The sequence below is a fragment of the Garra rufa genome, chromosome 8 (genome assembly GCF_049309525.1).
Source record: "Garra rufa chromosome 8, GarRuf1.0, whole genome shotgun sequence".
NCBI lineage: Eukaryota > Metazoa > Chordata > Actinopteri > Cypriniformes > Cyprinidae > Garra > Garra rufa.
In genome coordinates this window covers 13,274,261-13,300,103 of record NC_133368.1, presented here as the reverse complement: position 1 = coordinate 13,300,103, position 25,843 = coordinate 13,274,261, and the positions used below count along the sequence as shown (strand labels likewise).

At 40.5% G+C, this 25,843-nt stretch overlaps 1 protein-coding gene and 1 non-coding gene across 6 annotated transcripts in view; one reads left to right on the top strand and one right to left on the bottom strand.

Moving 5' to 3' along the window:
• The first annotated feature begins 198 nt into the window (after positions 1 to 198).
• On the top strand, positions 199 to 271 carry trnar-ccu (transfer RNA arginine (anticodon CCU)). The gene has a single exon. It is a non-coding gene; the product is annotated as a tRNA-Arg (tRNA).
• A 10,309-nt stretch (positions 272 to 10,580) lies between these two features.
• myo1b (myosin IB) overlaps positions 10,581 to 25,843 on the bottom strand; it is an 88,984-nt gene continuing 73,721 nt past the window's right edge. The window contains exons 19-32 of one of the 5 annotated variants that reach the window (XM_073845190.1): positions 25,273 to 25,366; positions 22,193 to 22,342; positions 22,024 to 22,092; positions 21,859 to 21,945; positions 21,530 to 21,616; positions 19,045 to 19,131; positions 16,890 to 16,976; positions 15,525 to 15,599; positions 15,014 to 15,148; positions 14,804 to 14,910; positions 14,573 to 14,705; positions 12,952 to 13,104; positions 12,741 to 12,871; positions 10,581 to 12,659 (exon numbers count right to left, since the gene is read on the bottom strand). In XM_073845190.1, coding sequence (XP_073701291.1) covers positions 12,530 to 12,659; positions 12,741 to 12,871; positions 12,952 to 13,104; positions 14,573 to 14,705; positions 14,804 to 14,910; positions 15,014 to 15,148; positions 15,525 to 15,599; positions 16,890 to 16,976; positions 19,045 to 19,131; positions 21,530 to 21,616; positions 21,859 to 21,945; positions 22,024 to 22,092; positions 22,193 to 22,342; positions 25,273 to 25,366 — 1,525 coding nt within the window. In that variant the 3' untranslated portion in view covers positions 10,581 to 12,529. The remainder of the gene's footprint in view (positions 12,660 to 12,740; positions 12,872 to 12,951; positions 13,105 to 14,572; positions 14,706 to 14,803; positions 14,911 to 15,013; positions 15,149 to 15,524; positions 15,600 to 16,889; positions 16,977 to 19,044; positions 19,132 to 21,529; positions 21,617 to 21,858; positions 21,946 to 22,023; positions 22,093 to 22,192; positions 22,343 to 25,272; positions 25,367 to 25,843) is intronic. The other 4 variants (XM_073845191.1, XM_073845192.1, XM_073845193.1 and 1 more) reach the window with 4 other exon arrangements.

Here is a 25,843-nt window from a genome sequence, read left to right as displayed (position 1 = left end):
CATAACCCAGAGGTCGATGGATCGAAACCATCCTCTGCTAAGACTTCTGAGCTTTTATATGACAGAGCCCCCAAAAAAGAGAAATGTTCAGATCCTGTTCATGAAAACCTAAAGTCACTTGGTCCTCTCACAATAGTTGTTCATCCAGAAGCTGAATGAGATGGAGAACTAAAAGAAAAAGTAAACAACTACATGACAGCCCCAGTGGCCTAATGGATAGGGCATTGGCCTCCTAAGCCAGGGATTGTGGGTTCGAGTCCCATCTGGGGTGACTTTCAGCAGAGTGGCGCAGCGAAGGTGTGCTGGGCCCATAACCCAGAGGTCGATGGATTGAAACCATCCTCTGCTAATCTTGTTTCACTTTTATATGTGCCCATGTGCTGCAAGACAAGTTAGAAATATGTGCAAGAATCATGTTATGTTGAAAAGACCAGTGCACAGGTTCTATATCAAGACAAGCAGAGTGGCGCAGCGGAAGTGTGCTGGGCCCATAACCCAGAGGTCGATGGATCGAAACCATCCTCTGCTAAGCTTGTTTCACTTTTATATGTGCCCAAGTGCTGCACGACAAGTTAGAAAATTGTACAAGAATCATGTTATGTTGAAAAGACCAGTGCACAGGCTCTATATCAAGACAAGCAGAGTGGCGCAGCGGAAGCGTGCTGGGCCCATAACCCAGAGGTCGATGGATCGAAACCCTCCTCTGTTAAGCTTGTGTCACTTTTATATGTGCCCAGGTGCTGTAAGACAAGTTAGAAATGTGTGCAAGATTCAAGTTATGTTGAAAAGACCAGTGCACAGGCTCTACATCAAGACAAGCAGAGTGGCGCAGCGGAAGAGTGCTGGGCCCATAACCCAGAGGTCGATGGATCGAAACCATCCTCTGCTAAGCTTGTGTCACTTTTATATGTGCCCAGGTAATGCAAGACAAGTTAGAAATGTGTGCAAGATTCAAGTTATGTTGAAAAGACCAGTGCACAGGCTCTCCATCAAGACAAGCAGAGTGGCGCAGCGGAAGCGTGCTGGGCCCATAACCCAGAGGTCGATGGATCGAAACCATCCTCTGCTAAGCTTGTTTCACTTTTATATGTGCCCAGGTGCTGCAAGACAAGTTAGAAATGTGTGCAAGAATCAAGTTATGTTGAAAAGACCAGTGCACGGGCTCTACATCAAGTCAAGCAGAGTGGCGCAGCGGAAGCGTGCTGGGCCCATAACCCAGAGGTCGATGGATCGAAACCATCCTCTGCTAAGCTTGTGTCACTTTTATATGTGCCCAGGTGCTGCAAGACAAGTTAGAAATTTGTGCAAGATTCAAGTTATGTTGAAAAGACCAGTGCACAGCCTCTTCATCAAGACAAGCAGAGTGGCGCAGCGGAAGCGTGCTGGGCCCATGACCCAGAGGTCGATGGATCGAAGCCATCCTCTGCTAAGACTTCTGAGCTTGTATATATGACAGAGCTCCCCAAAAAGAGAAATGTTCAGAGCCTGTCGTGAAAACCTGAAGTCACTTGGTCCTCTCACAAAAGTTGTTCATCCAGAAGCTGAATGAGATGAATAACTACAAGAAAAAGTGAACAGCTGCATGCTGCAAGACAAGTTAGAAACGTGTGCCAGAATCAAGTGATGTTGAAAAGACCAGTGTACGGGCTCTACATAAAGGTGAGCAGAGTGGCGCAGCGGAAGCGTGCTGGGCCCATAACCCAGAGGTCGATGGATCGAAACCATCCTCTGCTAATCTTGTTTCACTTTTATATATGCCCAAGTGCTGCAAGACAAGTTAGAAATATGTGCAAGAATCATGTTCTGTTGAAAAGACCAGTGCACAGGCTCTATATCAAGACTAGCAGAGTGGCGCAGCGGAAGCGTGCTGGGCCCATAACCCAGAGGTCGATGGATCGAAACCATTCTCTGCTAAGCTTGTTTCACTTTTATATGTGCCCAAGTGCTGCAAGACAAGTTAGAAAATTGTACAAGAATCATGTTATGTTGAAAAGCCCAGTGCACGAGCTCTACGTCAAGTCAAGCAGAGTGGCGCAGCGGAAGCGTGCTGGGCCCATAATCCAGAGGTCGATGGATCGAAACCATCCTCTGCTAAGCTTGTGTCACTTTTATATGTGCCCAGGTGCTGCAAGACAAGTTAGAAATTTGTGCAAGATTCAAGTTATGTTGAAAAGACCAGTGCACAGGCTCTACCTCAAGACAAGCAGAGTGGCGCAGCGGAAGCGTGCTGGGCCCATAACCCAGAGGTCGATGGATCAAAACCATCCTCTGTTAAGCTTGTTTTCCTTTTATATGTACTCAGGTGCTGCAAGACAAGTTAGAAATGTGCGCCAGACTCAAGTGATGTTGAAAACACCAGTGTACGGGCTCTACATCAAGGCAAGCAGAGTGGTAAAAACCTAAAGTCACTTGGTCCTCTCACCATAGTTGTTCATCCAGAAGGGTCTTTGTGCATCTCTTTTTTAAAGGCCAGCTGAATGAGATGGAGAACTAATAGAAAAAGTAAACAGCTGCAAGACAGCCCCAGTGGCCTAATGGATAAGGCACTGGCCTCCTAAGACAGGGATTTTGGGTTCGATCTGGAGTGCTAACCATTTCTTCACCACTTTTTCTGTGTGTTTTGGGTCGTTGTCATGCTGACATGTCCACTGGTGCCCAAGGCCAAGTTTCTCTGCAGACTCTCTGATGTTGTTGTTGAGAATTTTGATGTATTGCTCCTTTTTCATGTTGCCGTTTACTGTGATTAGGTTCCCTGGTCTACCGGTTGAAAAACACCCCCAAAACATTAGGTTCCCACCACCATGTTTGACAGTGGGGATGGTTTTCTTGGGGTTGAAGGCTTCTCCTTTTTTACGCCAAATGAAGGCTACATCATCGTGGCCAAACAATTCAATTTTTGTTTCATCTGACCATAAAACAGAAGACCAGAAGTCTTCTTCTTTGTCCAGATGAGCAGTTGCAAAGGCTAAGCGGGCTTTTGTGTGCCTTATCTGGATAAGTTGTGTCCTCCTTGGTCTGCGTCCGTGGAACCCAGCGGTGTATAGTGTCCATTGGACTGTCTGCCTTGAGATGTTGCCACCAGCAGAGCCCAGATTCACCAGGATGGCCTTGGTGGAGATCCTTGGATTCTTTTTTACCTCTCTCACTATCCTCCTGGCCAACACAGGTGTCACTTTTGGCTTCAGACGACATCCTCTGAGATTTTTCACAGTGCGGAACCATCCTCTGTGTACGTGTGTCTTTTTTAAAGGCCAGCTGAATGAGACAGAGAACTAACAGGACAAGTTAAACAATCCATGAACGCTCCAGTGGCCTAATGGTCATTGGCCTCCTAAACCAGGGATTGTGGGTTTGAGTCCCATCTGGAGTGATTTACAGCAGAGTGGCACAGTAGAAGCTTGCTGGGCCCATAACCCAGAGGTTGATAGATCGAAACCATCCTCTAGTAAGCCTGTTGATTTTATTGTATTGAACAAATCTCATCTATTACAGACTAGATAGTAATGTTTGCTAAAAGCACCAATGTATGAGAACTTTATTAAAGCAAACAGAGTGGTTTAGCGGAAGCGTGCTGGGGCTATAATCAGGGGCAGACTGGCTGCGGATTACTCTGGTGCACAGTTTATTCAATCTTTTTTAAATGTGATAAGTGATAAGAAAACATTAATTTATAACAAAACATTGCATTATTATTTTTGTCAAATAAAATCAGAATCAGAGTCAGAATCAGAATGAGCTTTATTGCCAGGTATGTTTACACATACTAGGAATTTGTTTTAGTGACAGCAGCTCCACAGTGCAACAGAGTTACAGTGACAAGACAAGACATAGTTTATAAAAAAGAACAATATAAGTACACAAGACAAAGTGCAAAGTGCAAAATAGCAAAAACACAACATACAGAGTATGCCATTACTAGGTACAGGTATAATAGGTGCAAATTTGGATGTAAGTAGGTATTAATAAATACTGAATAGATTAATAAAGTGTATAATAGTGCTGCATGTTCCACGTTTACTGTCATGTGTTCATGAGATGGATTGCCTGGGGAAAAAAAACTGTTCCGGTGTCTGGTCGTCTTGGTGCTCAGTGCTCTGTAGCGCCGACCAGATGGTAACAGTTCAAAGAGCGAGTGTGCTGGATGTGAGGGGTCCAGAGTGATTTTGCCAGCCCTTTTGCGTACTCTGGATAAGTAGAGATCTTGAAGGGTAGGAAGGGTTGTACCAATGATTCGCTCAGCAGTCCGGACTATGCGACGTAGTCTTCTGAGATCAGTATTGGTAGCTGAGCTGAACCAGACAGTATTTGAAGTGCAGAGGACGGATTCAACGATGGCAGAGTAAAACTGTTTCAGCAGTTCCTGTGGCAGGTTGAGCTTCCTCAGCTGGTTGAGGAAGTACAGTCTCTGCTGGGCCTTTTTCACAATGGAGTCTATGTGAACATCCCACTTCAGGTCCTGGGAGATGGCATTGCCAAGGAACCTGAATGACTCCACTGTGTTAACAGTGCTGTTCATGATGGTGAGTGGGGGGAGAGCAGGGGGGTTTCTCCTGAAGTCAATAATCATCTCCACAGTCTTGAGCATGTTGAGCTCCAGGTTGTTATGACTGCAACAGACATCCAGCTCTTTAACCTCCTGTCTGTAAGCAGACTCATCACCGTCTTGAATGAGGCCGATGAGTGTGGTGTCGTTTGCAAACTTCAGGAGCTTGACAGAGGGGTCTTTAGAGGTACAGTCACTAGTGTACAGGGAGAAGAGCAGTGGGGAGAGGACACAACCCTGAGGGGCGCCAGTGCTGATAGTCCGGGTGCTGGATGAGGATTTTCCCAGCCTCACTAGCTGCTGTCTGTCTGTCAGGAAGCTGTTGATCCACTGACAGAGAGCGGTGGGCACGGAAAGCTGAGATAGTTTGGGAAGGAGGAGGTTTGGGATGATGGTGTTAAAGGCTGAACTGAAGTCCACAAACAGGATCCTCACATAAGTCCCTGATTTATCCAGATGCTGCAGGATGAAGTGTAAACCCATGTTCACTGCATCATCTATGGACCTATTTGCTCGATAAGCAAACTGCAGGGGGTCCAGTAAGGGTCCGGTGATGTCCTTCAGATGAGCCAAAACCAGTTTTTCAAACGACTTCATGACGACAGATGTTAGCGCCACAGGTCTGTAGTCGTTGAGTACTGTTATTTCGGGTTTCTTTGGAATGGGAATGATTGTCGAACGTTTGAGGCAGTTCGGTACTTCACACATCTCCAGAGACCAATTGAAGATTAGTGAGAAAATGGGGGCCAGCTGGTCAGCACAGGTTTTCAGACAGGCTGGTGTCACACCATCAGGGCCTGGTGCCTTCCTTCTTTTGTTCTGTCTGAAGACCTGGTGAACATCTCTTTCACTGAAGTGGATTGTCGGAGTGGGGGAGAGCGGTGTTGTTAGGGCTGTTGTTGGAGGTGTGAATGGAGTTTTTTCAAACCTGCAATAGAACTCGTTCAGATCGTCTGTCAGTTGCTGATTCTCCACCATGCAGGGGGATGGTGTCTTGTAGTTAGTGATGGCTTTCAGGCTGTCCCACACTGATGAAGAGTCACTGAAAGAGAATTGATTCCTTATCTTTTCTGAATAATTCTTCTTTGCCACTTTGATCTCCTTTTCCAGTGTGTATTTGGCCTGCTTATACAAGACACTGTCCCCTTTCCTGTAAGCATCCTCTTTGGCGTGACGAAGCTGTCTGAGTTTTGCAGTGAACCATGGTTTGTCATTGTTGAAAGTTAAACGAGTCCTGGTAGGAATGCACATATCCTCACAGAAACTGATATATGAAGTAACAGTGTCTGTGAGCTCGTCCAGATCGGTAGCAGCAGATTCGAAAACACTCCAATCAGTACATTCGAAACAGGCTTGTAAAACCCGCTCTGTTTCGTTGGTCCATCTCTTCACAGACTTTGCTACAGGTTTAGCAGATTTAAGTTTTTGCCTGTATGTTGGTATAAGATGAACCAGGCAGTGATCAGAGAGTCCCAAAGCTGCCGGTGGGACAGAGTGATATGCATTCCTTATTGTGGTGTAACAGTAGTCCAATATATTACTGTCTCTGGTTGGACATGTAATATGTTGACTGTATTTTGGCAGTTCACTGGAGAGATTTGCTTTGTTTAAATCCCCAAGAATGATTAAAACAGGGTCCGGGTGTTGTTGTTCCGTCACGGTGATCTGATCAGCGAGTTTCTGCAAAGCCAGACTCACGTGCACTTGCGGAGGAATGTAGACGCTCACGAGAATGAACGAGCAAAACTCTCGCGGCGAGTAGAACGGCTTACAGTTAATGAAGAGCGCTTCTAGATCAGAACAGCACATCTTCTTTAAAACTGTTACATCTGTACACCTGTAAAATGCTGTACAGCAGCATGACAGTGTAAATTAATGAAAAAAGTAGAACAGAATAGTGTTTAGAAAGAATTCTAATAAATTTGCAAATATTCTTCTGCAGTTTTCACTTTACAGCTTTGAAATATGCCTTTACTGTATGACCAAAATTGACAAAGTATTTCAGCTGTTTGATCGTGTATTCATATTGTATTTTACGTTGGCCGAGAGAGCTCAACACGCTGCAACTTAAGAAAACACATGCAAACAGAAAAAAACGACAACAAATTAAGAAAACATCTTCATCAGTTTGACAACACAGGCGCTGCAAATTCTCACAACACAACCAAACTCAGAAATGCGCTGCCAACACGAACGCGCTGCAAACACAGGAAAGCGTTGCAAACACACAAACGTATGGTGGCCGAGAGAGCTCGATGTGCTGCAACTTAAGAAAACACATGAAAACAGAAAAAACTACAACAAATTAAGAAAACATCTTCATCAGTTTGACAACACAGGCGCTGCAAATCCTTGCAACGCAAACACAAATACGGAAACGCGCTGCAAATTCTCACAGCACAACCAAACTCAGAAATGCACTGCAAACACAGAAACGTGCTGCAAATAGCACGGACCACAACGGAAATGTTTCAGGGGGACCTCAAAAAGTGATGAACCCATCTGGGACCTGATTATTTGTTCAGTGGCTGTTGGTCAGAGCAGAGGTGTTGTCAGTGAACTATCACCTTTTAGCGCGTTTCTGAGTTTGGTTGTGTTGTGAGAATTTGCAGCACCTGTGCTGTCAAACTGATGAAGATGTTTTCTTAATTTGTTGTTGTTTGCATGTGTTTTCTTAAGTTGCAGCGTGTTGAGCTCTCTCGGCCACCGTAGTGTTTATATATTTTATATATAAATATATTTAATATATGTTTCTTAAATATATGCATCCATGTGTTTGTATTTATACTGTATATACTGTACAATAAATATACACAGAGAACACACATATATTATATATACAAAAACTTTTATTTTGGATGCAATTAATCATTGCCCAGCACTAATTATTTTGTTTTGGCTTGTTTATAGCTAGGCCTATATTATATACTGCAATTATATTATGTTTATTAATTAGAGTTATAATTTTTCATTTCTGTGCTTTTCTGAATACAGTTAAATTTAAAGGATTCGTTGTGGAGTGAAAGGGAACTAAAATAGCCTTTATATGTTTAAAGTGTTTAGTACGAAAGTAGGCGATTAATTGGTTAAAAATTCTTACTGTCTGTTAACAAATTTACATTAGTATTCTTATGCTAGGCTTCTCAGATAGCATCAGTCTGGACCAAATCTGGCATACATTCGGCACTTGGCTTCATTCTGGTGATGTTGTTTTTCTTGATGGCAGTTTTTATTTATTTTTTATGTACGACAGATTCTGACAATTAGCTAAAAAAAAATCAGGCTTGTGTATTTATGTTATCAATTACTGCTTTCTTTGTTTAGAAATGGAAGTAACTTAAAATGTTATTTGTGTGTTGTACTTTTTCATATTTTGAGTAGCTATATACAGCATACAGCGGTTCCAGTAGGGCATTTCATGGAGCTGTCAACACTGGAAACTGATGACATCCAGGCAGTTGACAAACACCCTATTCATATTTAAAACTATGCTATATGTAATTAAATTGTATATATAAAATAATTTAATTTACAAGTAATTTACAAGTGTTTTTTCCTGTTGTATTCATTGCATCTGAAAATTGCTATATATCTACATATATAGTAGTCTACATAATTTAGGTTATGTATCACTAGTGATGATTATCAGGGCCTCCAGCTGTTGAGGGCCACAAATTACCCAGTGAATAACGCCATGTTCATGGAAAATATACTTACACAAAAATCCCAAACAAACTCTGAAATCAAAAAGGTTAACTTTTCCTCTGGATTATCGTGTTGCAGCATCTGTGATTTACACAGAAGAGGGCGCCAAAGGCCAGTGATGCTCATATTGATGGTTCATGATTTGAAGCAGCTTGCCTGCTTTTTATTCACAAACAATACAGTTGAAGTCAACGCTAAAGAAAAACCACAGAACACAGTTGAGCTTAGTCATGTAAACAGTGCATATATATAGTTATATCCTGGTTGTCCCACCTGATGATTGCCCTGGCTATGGACTTTACATAAAATATATTTGGTGACTACTAAAATTAAACAATACCACTACAGGCCTATTGCATAATGAATGAACTTAACAGAGCACAATTTCGATCACAGGATTTTTAGGGGCTGAGCTAACAAGCTCTTCTGGGTGTGTCAGTGGGATGGCCTGTTGCAGGGGGTTTGGCCACCACTGTGTTCCCAGACTGCACAATGGTGGGAACTTTGGGAGGGCAGCTCTGCAGTTGGGTGCTATTTTTAAACACTACATCCACAATCTGTCAAGGCCTAGTCCACAGAGACCTGCCACCAGCAGTCTCCTCAAGCCACGGAATTCAACCCTGGACAACTCTCCAGATGTGATGGAAAACATCTGGTCTGAGCTGCACATAGGCAAGGGGGGATCTCTCTCTTTTGCAATTAGTTGTAGCCTACTTTTCTGCTAAAAGATGCGTTTATAGAAACTACATTTCCTTGGGGTTTTAACTTCTGATACTGATGTAATGAGGTTGCCGACTGGTTAAATGGTTAAAAATGTATGAAAAGTTCCACACCCATGTTCAAATTCAGTCCCAAATAGAAACAATCAAGTAAGTCAGTAAATTGAGGCAAATATTTGTGTTCGACAGGGTCATGTACCAACTGCATGTGAATGTGTGTGTCCTCACAGAATTCGAAATGCAAATTTTTACCATTTTTTAATAAAAGAAACTTGCAACCTTTAAAAAAATAAATTATATTTTTCTTTTCAAAATCATGCTTATTTTTTTTCCAGGGTATAAAAGTGTCAGCACACATATTATTGTACAACCATTTAATTTTGTTTTATAGTTTTCCTAGAAAACACAGTTAAGTTACAGATCGTCATTACTATGGTTTCACTGTCAATACTGTAGTACAATCATGGTTAATTTTGTAGTTACTGTTATTTTACTACAAAACATAGCTAAACAATGGTTATTGTAGTTAAGCCATGGTTAATTTTGTAGTTACCATGGTTGTACTGCAAATGCTATGCTATGGTAAAACCATGGTTAATTATGTGGTCATTATGGTTTTAATACAAAAACCATAGTTAAACCATGGTTAATTTTGTAGTTACTACAATTTCATTGTCAATACTGTAGTAAAACCATGCTTAAATTTTGTAGTTACTGTGATTTTACTACAAAAACAAAGTTAAGCCATGGTTATTGTATTAAAAACATGGTTAATTTTGTAGTTACCATGGTTTTACTGCAAATGCTATGGTAAAACCATGGTTAATTCTGTGATTACTATGGTTTTAATACAAAACTATAGTTAAACCATGGTTCTTGTAGTAAAAACATGATTAATTTTGTAGTTGCCATTATTTCCCCCCAAATCCTATAGTAAACCCGTGTTTTCTTTTGTGGTTACTATGGTTATTTACTTACAAAAAAACTTAGGTAAACCATGGGTTATTTTCGTAAGGGTGAGAGCCTTGTAAACTGCAAACTGATTTCTGAGCTTTAATTAATTGAGTTTGCATTAAAGTGACGCAAAACAGCATTTAAAAAATAATGATATTGAATGATTTTTTTTTTTTTATTGATTTATGGTTAATTTTGATCTGTTTTTGCATTTTTCAGATCATCACCAAAGCTCTAAATACTGTTCACAGACATTTGCTTTAAGTTTAACCAAGCCCATTACTCACTAAAAACTCCCACAGATCATCTTTTTAATCTTATTTTGACATAACAAAGTGGTTATATCCAAGTGTGTGAGTTGTTTACTTACTTTTCTTCCCATTAACGCCATTATATTGTTCATTCATACTGATTCACGAATGCGAGACGCGCGCGAAAACAGAACGCGGGATTTATGGCATGAACCAATCACAGCCAAACATAACAGTCATATCGCGATGTGTGGCGTTGTTTTATTTTCTATTGCAATTGTTTTTTGGAGGCGGAACTACCTCAGACAGACAGACAGACAGACAGACAATTACTAATTTACAAACAAACTGTTGAACACATTCTAAACTGAAGCTCAGATCAGAACACTATCAAACCAACAAACCACATTGATTATCCAAAGTCATTTATTTATTGCTTTAATTTAAAAAATGATTACCTGTCATTTATTACACTTAGTAGTTAATGAAACACTTCCATGTTTTCTGTCTTTCAGAACAGGTTACATTTAGGCACACAACAATGCATACAACAATTATTTTCCTCTCGTTTAATTCCAACTCCTGACATGGAAGAGGAGGAGGAGAACCCAAAGCTTACTGCATGAAAGACGGACATTATGCAGAATTCTATATCATAAAGCAATTCAGCTTCCACAAATGTCCCATACTGAAGATGATGATGATCCACTCCCCTTAACTCTAGTTATGCTTTTACTGTAAAATTACAAAAACACATCAAAAAGCATTTTGGAACTGAAGCAGAAGCAAAGAAGTTACTTTGGCGGGCCTTGTCTTCAGACGTTCAGGAGTACAAAAAGTCCACTAAAACAACGTGAGAAAATATCACATTAAATACGAATGAAAAAAGTATCATCCATGATCTTGGTAAACAATGTATACTTAAGCAGAGTGTATTGTGTGCCTTGCATCCATGGCTGTTTGCACTCTTTATAAAAAAACAACAACATGTGGGCCAGACCTTAAGATAAACACTGCATTTATTATTAGCAGATGTGAGCGAGCCAAAAATAAAGTGATGCAGCCCACATTCCAGTGGCAAAAAAAGCATATAGATTTTGCCAAGATACAGCTATAGGACAACAAATACCACATACTATTATTAGCCTCCTTCCATACAAGGTCCACACAAATACTACAGCTCATATACATGCAGCTTTAAGTAAAGTGACTGACTGAAGCGGACTTGGCAAAGATCGTACCAGCGTTCAGGTTGTTAGTGTCAGTTTTTCTTCAGCGAGGCCTTCTAAAACAAGCACTCACCAGTTGTCTTGACTTCTGGATGTGAGAATCAAGTCATCCTGCTGTGTGGAGGCATTACCACTTAAGCATACAGTAATAGCTGTTTCTACTTTTTAGTGGAGATCTTTACAGCATTGGAGATTCCATCATGGTCAATATTTGGGCCCTGTGAGTTCAATGCCCTGCATGAATATATATATGAACGATGCAGATATAGTACATCGCAATTTTAGTGACACGATAAAATTGGGGAAGTGGTTTTCATGATAATACCCTGATTTAATGTATGTAAAGAATAAAGCAAGCATTTATAAACATAATACATGTGAAAAAGCAGGATTTAAAATATTGTTTGGCATTTATCATGAAACTGAAAAGACTTATTATTTGGCTTATAAATAAGAAAGTTTCTGCACTGTAATGTATACAAGATAATGTCCTTGTCCTGGGGAGGAACAGCTAAATGGCACAAGGTTTTGGATCGCAAAATGCCTTATCATTTGGCAAAAGTCAGACGAGTATTTTTTTTCCAATAAATGACTGTTCTGTTCTAGGAACACAAGATGAGAATAGAACCAAAAAATAAACAAACCAACCAACCAGTCTTTCCTGACCACCACCCTAGTGAAAAAGTGCAATCTTAAATTTTGTAGCTTTTCAGCATCCTTCTAGGAGCCCAACAAAACCTTTTCAGCATCTCTATTTACAAAGTTTCTCCCAGCAAGAGGCTCACACAAACACAATGGTTCACAGACCTGGCTATTGCTGAGTAGAGCATATGGTGAGATTCACCAAGCAAATCTTCGGCCAATGCCAGCCTCAAAGCATTTCACTGTAATCATAATGGTTATTATTATTGTTTCAATTAAAGACTTGTTCTCATCAGTCCCAGGAATTGGGAAGAGAAAACGATGGACTTTCACCCCACTGTTAAAAACCAAAAACCTGCTGATTTGACTATATAGATTCAAAAATGACAATGACAGGATCAACATAACTGCACAATCATTACGGGATTGGGGGAGGGTGAAGAATCTCAGAGATGACACCCCTCAGTGGGCCGAGCTGATCGCTCCTTACGGCGAAGGAACAGACACTTCCAGAAGACGGTTGTTTTTGCGTTTGCAGGCGACACCGTTGCCGTTCTTTGGTGTACCCTGGATGAATTTTACACACACTTTGTCCTGCTTGAACTGCACTAGGAACCTGAAAGGGAGAGAGTAAGTTAAGCCACAAGGACTAAGGAAACAAGAGGATACAAGATGCACAGAAATGATGGACACTTACTCATCTGAAATATCGATACTGATCTGATTTCTGTCAGCTGAAGCAGCACTAGTGCGATGAAGTTTGGTGATAATCTCAATCAGTCGATCACTGCTTAGCAGGAAGTCACCTTTGGCTGCAGACGTAGAACCCTAAAGAGAGAGCACAGTCAATAGTGGTCCTAACTCACATGGACATCTCACTACATGAGATGAGTTCTTTTATGTCATACCTCTTTGAGCTTGAGGGCGAAAAAGCCATCGCTCTGTGTGCTCACAGAAACACTGCTAAGGTCCAGCAGGGGAACGCTGGCCTTCACCTGGCCGGTCTTCTGATCAGCCAGAACCAAGCTCTTCTTGGTCAGGAGGAAAATTCTTGGAGCTCCCTAAAAATAAAGAAGTGGACTTTAAAGGTAGGGTTTACGCTAGCTTCAGCCTCAGATGTCACGCCCACGGAACGTTGGCTAAACGTCTGATGCATATGGTACACTTAACTGGAAACACTTCAGGAATGTCGAAGTCGTCATCTGATTAGTTGAAATTGACCGGATTTCCGGGAGGCGCGAGTGTCGCGTTTATTTTCGGTCCGCCAGGAAACAAAGCGCAGACTGATTTACTTGCGTTTTGCTAAAAGGTGCTTATGCAGACGCCATTGTTGTTATACACATCTGCGACGTTCGCGAACAAATTACTGGCTTGTTCTCCCTTTTCCTATTTAACTTTAAATGCTGGTTATTTCAATGACAGACTTGTTGCATGCCAGTCTGTTGTTGTGGGGGCATTTCCACGCACCAAAACGTGACGCTGAACGAAACTAACTGTGATTGATTGTTTGACATGTCGGTCAAACGGCCTTATGGGCGGGCCTTGGCCAATGAAAGCTGCCATGAATTCCAGACCTTTAGCCGTCAATCTGAAGGTCTGGCTACACGAGACTAGGTTTACGCTGACAGAACCTCAATTGACCTTACGATGGCGATTACTTAAAGGGTTAGTTCACCCAAAAATGAAAATTCTGTCATTAATTACTCACCCTCATGTCGTTTCAAACCCGTAAGACCTTCGTTCATCTTTGGAACACAAATTAAGATATTTTTGATAAAATTGGAGAACTTTCTGACCTTATATAGAGAGCAACACAACTACCACATCCAAGGCCCAGAAAGGTAGCGAGGACATTGTTGGCATTCCTCTGCTTGTAAACAAGAACGCACAAAAAGTGTTCTCGTAGCTACATAAAATTACGGTTGAACCACTGATGTCACGTGGACTATATATTTAACAATATCCTCTTTTACCTTTCTGGACCTTGATCATGGTAGCTGCATTGCTGTCTAGGCAAGGTCAAAAAGCTGTTGAATTTCATCAAAAATATCTTAATTTGTGTTCTGAAGATAATTGAAGGTCTTGCAGGTTTGGAACGATATGAGGGCGAGTAATTAATGACATAATTTTCATTTTTGGGTAAACTATCCCTTTTACCCATGCACACCACTTTGTCCATGAAACAAAATATAGCTTCATAAGTTGACACACTTGCTGATCTTTGCTTTGAAGTAAAGGTACATTTGGCTACATGTATGTAGTCTTTGCATTTAATAGAGAAAACTAAACAAGGAGGTGAGAAATGAGTGTTATTTGTCATAAGGAATTAACAAGCGCTATTTAAATTTGTTCCCCTTTCCTAAAACGTCTGCCATACTGTATTATATGCTCTCTTTGTGCAAACATAAAGATGTTTTGCTTTTGGACGATCAACCAAAATCTGCAAGTTTAGTTGTTCATGTGTTCTACCACAGAGTGTGTTTAAGTCATTAAGGTCGATTTTACTGGCATAGAGCTAATTGTACTCACCTTGCCATTGGCACGGTTGATTTTGCTGACCACATCTGCAAGCAGAACTTTATCCTCTACATAGCTGTTCAGTTTCTGGTACTTTGGGTTTTTTGTTATCTCCACATAGTCTCCTTTGAAAGGCTGTCCCACACTGTAAACAGAAGATGTGTGTTATGACAAAAAATTATTTACACAAAAAACGTATATATAGGAACTGCTTGGAAATATTAGGTGAACAACTTCTCCTACCTGCTAGGATACAAGGCCTTCTTATCTTTGAAAAGTTCACTAGCCGCAAGCTTCTCCTCGTAGGTAGCCTTCTTCTCTTTTGTGAACTGGCTGCGGTATTTCTTACACTAATTGAAAAACACAACAAGGATAGATTCATTTAATATCAGGAATGACAAAGGTCTCAACAGTTAATTGTAGATATATATAGATCTGTCTATAGACACAAACCCTCCACAGATGAAAAATCCTCCTGAGCTCTTGATGCGTCCCATCCAGGAAACGGTAGGGGCGAACTGGCCAGGTCTTATCAATTGGTGACATGGAAGGCATCGTCTTCTTCAATCCCAGGAAGTACTTCTGCATCTGTACAGAAAAAACTCATATTAGTTGCTTAAGGGAGTATTTTCTTTCTTCTCAGGAGAATGTTGATGAATAACATAGAAGTTCCTAGGGGTAGCACCAACTAGTTGGTTACTTTTTGCACTGACCAATGTGTTTGGATACATGCTGTGTCATTAGCTTGGTATAGTTGGTGAAGCAGGAGCTTTGGCCTTACAAAGTATGTAACAAGCAAATCGTGCTCTCCATTAAATGGACTTGCAAGAAACTGCAAAGACCTGCACAGCTTGTGGTGATTCACACAAGTTAAACAGTGACCCTCTAACAAGAAAGACTGCTTTTCTGGATGACTAGATGATTAAGAAAAATTATAGGCAAATCAGCTACTTAAGTGACTTACGATTCTCTGGATAGTGAAGTTATAGATCTTCTTGCCAGCATTAGCTCTGAAGAACTTTCTGTATTCCCGACGGACCTGTGAAAAAGTGGGTTTAATTAGTCACCTCTTTGCATTTAAAGTGTTCTTTAAAGTGATGACAGCAGGAATGGGACAGGACACTGTCAGGACAGACAAGTGGTTTGTGACAAACAGGGTTTTAACACCTAAAGAGCAGCACACTGGAAAGCAAAGACAAAAGAGAACTGATGTTGTGATCAAAACAACTTTACAGCTTTACAGAACCTGTAAAGTCAGAAGTCACCCTTAAGACCCCTACATGGAAAAAAAGTAATGACAGCAAAAAACACTTATAAAACAACAACAACAGTGGAGACAAAACAATGTCTGTAAAAGCCAGCAGAACGTTAGAAGTGGCATGCAGACAGGACAGGCAAACAGAAACAGTTACAAACTTGGCTCTTCTAGGGTTGGGCTACTAGAGCAAAGTTTTAGTCATTAATAAATTCATGCAATTCTGCTCTGTAATTCAGATGTCATCACGCAAGGCAAACTTTTGGCATAAAGCCTGGCTTATCCTGTAGCTCATTTTGCAAGCAGCTCACTTAAATCATGTCATAATGGATTTTCTGTTATGCAGAAACTGTGTTGACTTTGGTCAGATTCCCTCTAAGGTCTGAATAAAAAAACACTTGAATCAAGTTGTATTTTGTAATAGTACAAAGTTACTTTAGGTGGTTAATAAATTCTTAAAAAGATTTAAAATAAGACAAAACAAGGTTTAAATTAAATGAAATAAGTTGATTGAATTTAAAAGTGTGGTTTCTAGATCTGGAAAAGTCATGGAAATGAATAAAAACCATGTAGTCATCAATGATAAATTATCAGATTTATAAATTACAAATGCAATTTTAAAGAATGGTCCCCCTAAAACAATCCAACCAATGACCCTGCAATCACCCCTGACAAACACAGACGTATCATCAGGTAGTCTGCGCAGTGTCATGCTTACAGCTATTTTGCCCAGTGCCAGTCTTTAGGAATACAGAAGGAAAAGCATCTGCCTCTAAACTCTCGGGAGGAAGCTTTTCTAAAGCCCTGGATTATGAGAACAGATTTGATTCTGCTTTATGGAGACACATCTAGTATCTAAACCCTCGTGGCATGTTTTGCCCTCGCTTATGACAACACTAACGCACATCACTGCCTTGGATGCTAATGGACCTGTGGAATCAAACTCTGGGGTTAGATTATATTGTTAGTACACAGCAGAGAAGCTGGATATGCGACACAGAGGCTGCTGGTTAGGTGCATGCATTCTACTCATTTCTGCAAGACTCTAATGCCTGGCAAATGGTTGGACGATACCTTTAGTCCCAACCAGTAGGCCCATATGACAGCGACGGCGTGTTTACGCCTGGCTTCCTCCTTCAAGCGTTTCAGCTCTCTACGTGCCTGTGAAAGAGGGAGGAAGAAGGGGGATAATGTAGAAAGGAGGGAAATATTTGTGAAAAGCGGAGCAAGAAGGAGCAGCATAACACCAGATCCACACATCACACACCATTACTGGCTGGAATTGAAACTGTGTTTGCTGTTGGTTAAGACAGATGTACATTGTTGAGGTTTTCCTGTGGAGAGCACATTTCTTTTCATGGGGTTAACAAAACATGACCGAGAACAAAAAGCAATAAAAAGATAGTAAGAGTACAACTGCCCTCTTATGGCGCACACCACACAAACACACAATAAAACAAGCCACAGCAACCTCAACAAGGCAAAGGCCACTCAGATGGGGTGGGAGGAAACAAAAGTGCAGTGCAATCCCAGCATGCAAAGAGAAATTCACATGGGCTTGTGAATGGAATGAGATGACTTTTCTCATCTATAGATAAAATATACACCAGGGATACTCAACGTCCAGCCCAAAGGCCAAATCCGGCCTCTGGATTAAAAAATTCATTATAAATGAAATAAGCAACAATCAAGGCAAGTGCAATAATTATAAAATGTAAAATTGTAAATTTAAATAATAACTCTGACAGCTTAAAGGGTTAGTTCACCCAAAAATAAAAATTAGCCCATTGTTTACTCATCCTCAAGGCATCCTAGGAGTATATGACTTCCTTCCTTTAGACGAATACAATCAGAGGCTCTTCCAAGCTTTATAAATGGCAATGTGCGGGTGTTTGTCTTCAACAGTCTAAAACAAGTCCAATAAAATCATCCATAATAAAAATGGATGGGGGCTCCCGGGGGTAAATAAAAGCCTCCTGTAGCAAATTAAAGCGTTTTTGTGAGAAAAATATCCATATTTAAAACGTAATAATTACTTTTCTCTAGCTTGCACTAACTGTTGTACACGGAAGCTGTTTCGGTTGGATGACGTAGGACATACGCCGCTCAGAAGTGACAAAAAAAATGGCCACAAATTAGAAGTACAAAACAAGACTTTGTAAAGAAAATTGTTGGATGATTTTGATATAAGCCAAGAGGAGACTGGGTTTCCTCTGCTAAAGTAGGGAAAGTTTGCTTCCTTTGCTCCTGTTAACAAATGTTTTTCACAACCCTTACAGGCGCATGCGCAATGCTTACGTCATCTGCCCGGAGGATGAATACGGATATTTTACTTACAAAAACACATTGATTCACTACAGGAGGCTTTTATTCACCCCCTGGAACTGTGTGAGGCACTGTTTTATTATGGATGGATGTGCTTTATTTGACTTCTTTTGGACTACTGAAGAGAAACACCCACCCATTGCCATTATAAAGCTTGGAGGAGCCAGAACTATTTTTAATATAACTCAGATTGGCTTTCACTGAAAGAAGAAAATCATATACACCTAGAATGCCTTGAGAGTGAGTAAATAATGGGCTACTTTTCATTTTTGGGTGAACTAACCCTTTAAAATATTAGAAGTAAAATTGACTAAAAAACAAAACTAAAACAGAAAACCATAAACCTAATTTATATCTAAAACTTACAATTTTCTGTAAAAAAAAAAAAAAAAAAAAAAAAAAAGAAAACTCTTGCATATCCCTGATCTATGCCCTTACTGGATATTGCAAGATATGACCAAACACATGGGGTCCAGACTCACTCCTAGGGAGTGCTTAATAAAATGGGGCAGTTGGTATGGACAGAGGTCATGCCGGCTATCATGCCAGCTTTCTGCGTGGGAATCGGCCTGCAGGGTGCCCGTCTGGATGAGCTTTAATCCATCGGCAGTCAGAGGAAAGAGGCTTAAAAGATCACATTCAGTTCGGCCCCCAACGCAACACGCGCCGACCTTCCTCTCCCTGTTCCCATCCTCTGCTACCCATTCATCTATTTTTGTTTTTTTAACAATCGGCTACAATAGTGCAAGTATGATTCATGCTGTGGGGTCCTGAATGTGTCGGCATGCACAACGGATGGGATGAGCTCAGGGAAAATGGGTCATGATCCACCTCAGGTACATATGGAGGTGTGAGATGGGTTAAATGGAGGACGGGATGCCACACAGACGTAGGTGGTGAATACCTTAGTTCCTTGCCAGGAGGCCCAAATGACAGACACGGCCTGTTTACTGCGAGCTTCATGCTTTAAGCGCCGCAGTTCTCTCCGAGCCTGTTCAGTGTGGCATTTTGTTTTAAGAAAACGAAGAGGAGGAAGTTGGAAAGGTATTAAGAACAGATGTTAAAGACACGAGAGTTGTAAATCAGTACATTTTCAGCTAAAAAAAACATGCCAAATGTACTACTCTTGTTAAAATAACTTGTGACTTTTTCCAACAATGACTGTATGATTATAAGATCTATCTTTCACACTGAGGACAACTAAGGGACTCATATGCAACTATTACAGAAGGTTCAAACGCTTAATGATGCTCCAGAAGGAAACACAATGCAGTTTTTGAATTTGAAGATCAGGGTGAATTTCATTTATTTTGTCTTGGAAACATGCAAGTATCTTCTGTAGTTTCTGAAGGGCAGTACTAAATGAAAAATTATAATATTTAGGCAAAATAAGAACAATTTACACATCTTTATTCTGTTCAAAAGTTTATACCCCTGGCTCTTAATATATGGCTTTTCCTTCTGGAGCATCAGTGAGCATTTGAACCTTCTGTAATAGTTGCATATGAGTCCCTCAGTTGTCGTCAGTGTGAAAAGATGGTTCTCAAAATCATACAGTCATTGTTGAAAAGGTTTCAAATACACAAAAATGCTGAAAAACCACATTTGTGGGACCTGAGGATTTTTCTTAAGATCAGTGGGCAGTTTAAGTATTCAAGACAAGGGAGTCATGAACAACTATCACTAAACAAAACAAATTTTATTCAGGTAAAAACAGTATTAAGGATCAAGTGTATGTAAACTTTTGAACGGGGTCATTTTTATAAATTCAACTACTATTTTCTCTTGTGGACTATATGTAAATGTCTTATGATCTTATTCAGGTCAGTACTGAATAAATAACATGCATTTTGTATGATCCCTCTTATTTTGGTAAAATAATTAACATTTTGCCGGGTGTATGTAAACGTTGGACTTCAACTGTACATCAGCATATATCTTTTATTGTTGCAAGTAAGAGAAATTACCACACAGCAAGCCAGGACACACATCAGTCACTTTTTTAAAAACAAATGGCTTCCGTGTTAGATAACATTTGCTAGTACTTATCAGAGAATGCAGTTTAATTTAAATGATTTATGTTAAAGGTTGTATCAGCGATTTCTAGCCTAAAACATAAAGTGTCAATTTCAGCTGAGCTTTCTTCACGATCCGCTCGCTGCCTGCCCCATAAATTGTCTGTGAAAAAAACGCGTCTCTCTGGTCAGCCTAGGGTCCGAGATATGCCAAAAAAAAACAATCGGCACTACCAACCTTTCCACAGATAAACAAACAGTGTTCCAACCAATCAGCGTCAGGGGTTTGGTGTTGTGGACTTTCCTACTGGTGCTGGGATGTGAGGGAGGCGGAGCGAAAGTCCACAACACCAAACCCCTGACGCTGATTGGTTGGAACACTGTTTGTTTATCTGTGGAAAGGTTGGTTGTGCCGATTGTTTTTTTGGCATATCTCGGACCCTAGGCTGACCAGAGAGACGCGGTTTTTTCACAGACAATTTATGGGGCAGGCAGCGAGCGGATCGTGAAGAAAGCTCAGCTGAAATTGACACTTTATGTTTCAGGCTAGAAATCGCTGATACAACCTTTAATTGTTAGAAAACAGCTGGACATTTTTTGCTGCTCTCTCACATAATTTTATAAATGTTGTCATGGCTGTTTATTCTATCTGTGTCCTAGAAATATGTCTAATAATTTTCATTAAAAAAAGTTTTGATTGATTCTACTGTGGCATAATTACTCTAAAAGTAATGACATATTTTCCATGTTTTGTTTCAGCACTTGTGTCATTTTGACTTATTAAATTTCTCTGTTGTGTGACTGTGTTGATCATCTTTGAATTATAATAACTATAATTCTTCAAACTGTTGTTATTAATCACAGTTGGGGTGAGGCCAATACCATTCAAATTCAAAACGCTTAAATGCTGAATTCTGACCAGCTTTGACTGAGAATGTATAAAGTTAATATGAGGACTTCAAAGCTTATGAAGGCAAAATAAAAAAGTGCAGCAGATCAAAAGTCAGAATAGTCTTGAAACTTTAAAACATGAAAGCATGTCACAGTTCCAAAACAAATATAAAGCAGTCATGAAACATTTAAATATTGTTAGGGGTTGTAAAGCAGAAGCTGAAAAAAAGGTTAGTGTTAAGAACATAAGATTACATGCACTCAAGTTCATACACATTATCATATTTAGATACAGATGTTTCACCATCTGCCACCACCATGTCAGCAAAAGAGCAATGTGTTAATATTTCCCAATTATTTCTCAAAAGATGCTACCTACAAGATGATAAAGCAGTTAGTCACACGCAAACAAAAGGGGATGTCATTCACAGCTTGGGTGAGGCGGGATGGGAGATGACTACGTTTCGCAGGCTCGTTAAATACCTTAGTTCCAAGCCAAGCTGCCCAAATGACAGACACGGCGTGTTTATTCCGTGCCTCCTCCTTAAGACGCCGCAGTTCCCAGCGAGCCTGCGGATGTTAGCAGAGGAGGGCCACGTGGAGGCAGAGACAGGATGGCAAAGGTTAAAGCCCGAGATATGACAAGAAGAGAGTGATTGAAAAGAGTAAGTCGCATAAAAGCAAAAAGCAAAAGTGAAATTAGGACTAGAGGAAAAACAAAGCAAAAGCAGTGGAGAACCTCCAGTGTTGAAAAGCTATCCCCACAATGCACCATTTCACCTACTTATCCAACAAGAAACTGTGTTCAGTACCTGAGTTCCATGCCAGAATGCTGAAATAGTTGTGACGGCCATTTCGCACCGCTTCTTGTGTTTCAGCTCACGCAAAATCTTCCGGGCCTGTGAAAAGTGGTATACACAGTAAGGAAAGCCCTTTGTTTGCTAAAGGAAATGACATGCAGTGCATCTAAAACCTACCTTCCATCCTCGGATGAATGACTGAACCACTAAGGTAGAGAATCTGATCTTCTGGTACTTCTTTTGTTGCTATAATCAAAAACAACCAGCAATCTTGAGTTTAAAAAAAGTTCTGCTTCTGATCCCAGAATCAATGCTTTCTATGGCAGGTGTAGTGAATGGTGCTCACCGCAAATCTTCGGTACCAGGCGGCCACCACCACCTGACTCTTCTTCATCAAGAGAAAGTGAGTACGGCACTTCCAACCACGGTAGATCTTCTGGATGAGAGTTGCCAAATCTTCTAGGCATTGCCTCCTCTTCTCTTCCAAGAAGAAGAGCTGAAGAAAAAAAGTAGTTTGGAGAAATCAATATCAAACACAAAATCAAACTTTCACAAACCTGACATAAACCCCATCTAATTTTAAACACAACATATGCATTAATGTGTAGAAAGTCCTTCATTGCTGATGCATCTCAGCACAGCACTGAGATGCAATGGTGGACACAAGCCAAGACATTACAAAAAAGTTTTCCGTCTTCTCTTTCCATACTTTCAGCTGCTGGCATTGTGCTGATGGCTACGACATTACTTTAGCATAGAGCCCTGCATTTGAGCCCGAGCCCGTCGGGGCCCGACTTTTTTTTGCCCCTAGGGCCGGGCTTCGGGCCAATTTTCACGTCATAACTTGCACGCATATCGGGCTTCGGGCCTGCTTTAGAAAAAAAATAAAAAGTTTAATGAGATTTAATGCGTGCGTCCCCGGAAGCGCCAGTGATGCCTAACTCGTGCATAGTAGAGTATGAGCGGAGCGCGGAGTGGAGCGGTGTGATTTTGAATGGAGGAAAGAGCGGATTTTTTTAAAAGTCGGAGCGTCATGATTTTCACTCTCTTCAAGAGCGCTCCACCACCGCTCCATCATGAGTACAATTCATGCCAATGGTCCATAATAAAACTGCACATTAAGCAGGAAATCATATGTTAAACATGTTCAGCTTGATAGAGATGGATCACTCAAATCAGAAATAGTGTGATCTGTAGGTAAAATAACTGACGAAAACGTATTATTTTCATTACAAACTTTGCACTGGATAAAGCAGCAATACTCTTTTAATGCTGACAATTATCAGCTGTGGTCGCTGGTCGGAACAAATATTGCACACTATGTTTGAAAATCTCCTGTTATTTTATTATATTTTATGAACAGGACTGTTACATTTCACACATACTTATTTATTTATTTATTTTTTGACGCGGAGCGGTGTTTCTGATTTCAGTGAGCGAGGAGTGGAGCTGGAGCAGAGCGATTATTAAATGCAAGGAGCGCGGTGGGAAATTGTTGCCGCTCCACTCCGCTTACATACTCTGCGCAGCACAGAGATTTTCAGCCACGTGGTAAAGTTGTGTTTTTGAAGTTTTCTATATTATTATTAATTCTTTATATATTTGTTCATTATTCGTTTACTTTACCACTGCGACTTTGTATGTTCCGGTTTTGCGCAGCAGAGCTGCCTGCCCAGTTTGAAATGCCTTTGTTCTGAGATGGTGATAATAAACTTTAAATCTAACATTGTGATATATTGATGTTTGTTTTATATCTGTGGATTGCATTGTAGACTAGTCAAGTGTTGATTTGATATATAGGTTAAATTGAGTAAACTCACTGTGGACCACATGCCGCTTGGATATCGATGTAAAACTAAAACTTACATTTAAAAAACAAACAAACAAACAAACAAAAAACTCCAAACATTTCTCTAAATTGTTCTGATAAAAAAAACAAAACGAAAAAACATAAACTTTCTATTAAATACGAATCTGGTCTATTTTAATGGCTGTAACAGTATAAGCTGTTTGGCGGAAAAAAAGACGGGCTTCGGGTCGGACTCGGGCCAAAATTTTTGATAAGCTGTCGGACACGGGCCGGGCTACAGCCTGTGCGTTTCGGGCCAGGGCCGGGCTAGGGCTTAGATTTAAGGCCCGTGCAGGGCTCTACTTTAGCAACTGATGTAGATAAACACTGTCTGAATGAACAGATCAGATTTCATCACTTGCAAAATGATAGGGTAGACAGTCAGTCTCGGATTTGAACAAGATCGGATTTAAAAAACAACTCTGATTTGTGCGCAATGTGAGCAAGCCTAAGATACATGTTCAAATTCCCAAGGATAAGACCGTGAGAGCCACAAATTTGATGGAGAGAACATTTGTGAGACCACAAGATGTCCTTTTTATGCACTGCAGGATTCTGATGGTGATGATCGCCAAGACCAGCAAAATAAATTCCAGCCATAGTGGGACCAGCATCCTCTCGTATTAAGTAGCTGTTGACAGTGTCTGCCAAATTGGCCTGCACAAAATTTAGCAAACAGCAACACAAGGCCAAAGTGCGGAGCTATGGTTTACTCCTTTCCCACCTTCCACACATGTGACCAATCTAGAGCTTTCAGCACAGAAAGGTAGTTCTAGGCAAGAGAAATTGTCTCTTGCCCTTTTAAAGCAGCTGGGTTTCTTGAACCAGGTACCAGTTATGTCAGAGGCCATAAAACACAAAACTAAACTGTTTCTTATTGTAATCAATGAATAAGTCTAAATAAGTTCAACAAATAGTTAAAATAAGTTCTCTAACCTAGAGTAAAGATGCTGTCACATCAGTGAATTTACCTTTAGACTCATATTACACTACAGGTGAGTGAGTTTGCAGATCCTTTATCCAACCAATGTCTCTGGCACCAACAAAATTTCAGTGGAAAAGAGGTGAATGATGGCTACACTACATTAGGGCTGGACAGAGGTTAAACATGATCTCTAACTCCACTGGCTTTGAACAAACATCTGGAGATGGAAGATTATGCAGGAGGAATGGACAAGGATAAGATAAATGCTACGCAGTGCTAGATCGGTGACTGACGCCCGGGCATCAGTAGAGGGGATTCATGGGCTCCTCTGGAATCTCTCAGCTGGAGTCTCGTTTCCCATGCAAACTGACAAACAGTGGAGGGGGGATAAGTGAAACCATGTGTGTGACTGCCTGTTTGCGTTTCTTTCTTTCATGAAGGCAATTGCTACTAATTATACAAGAGAAGCCTGAAGGAACATGACTTCCTGCTTGAAAAGCCTTGCAAAACCCTTAAGAGACTATACATAATACTTGAATTGGCCTGTTGAGTCCTCATATCAAACTTACAAATCCAAGCTATCCGCCATGCTGGAACTGGAAAGGAGCCAAAATGATATATTCACCAGGCTCAATGATCATAACTCACTCACCGTTCTTGGGTTCCTGATGAAGACCTTTGAACGTCCATATGCAAACTCCTCAGCAGGAACCTGGAGACCTTTGAGGAGAACCTCAACACCCTCCCTGATGATAAACAGGCCATTAGTTGTCAATCAATCATGCCATTTACAAAAAAGTTTTTTGGTAGGTCAAAAAGTCTGAGACCACTACTGAAAATGCTTCTAAACAGTAACAATTTGAGTAAAGATTCACCTGGTCTTTTAAGAAGAGGAATTCTTTTGAAAAGAGAAACACTTGAGCTGACAAGGGCTCCAAAGGTTTTTATTTTGTAATATTCTTTTGGAAGATGCTTTTATGCAAAGTGACTTATAGTTATGTATTTTACTAATATGCTCATTTTCTGGGATGACGTGATCAAGATTGCAAATAGTGTTTAAAAAAAACAATCTGTTATTTTCAACGTAGTCTCAGACTGTGGAATGAATTCACCCACATCACTGAAAGGACAGCAACAAAAGTTGTAGAGGAGACAATAAAACAAAGTAAAGGTGTGCAGTATGATTTAGCACAGAAACATGCACCACATGAATGATAACAAAC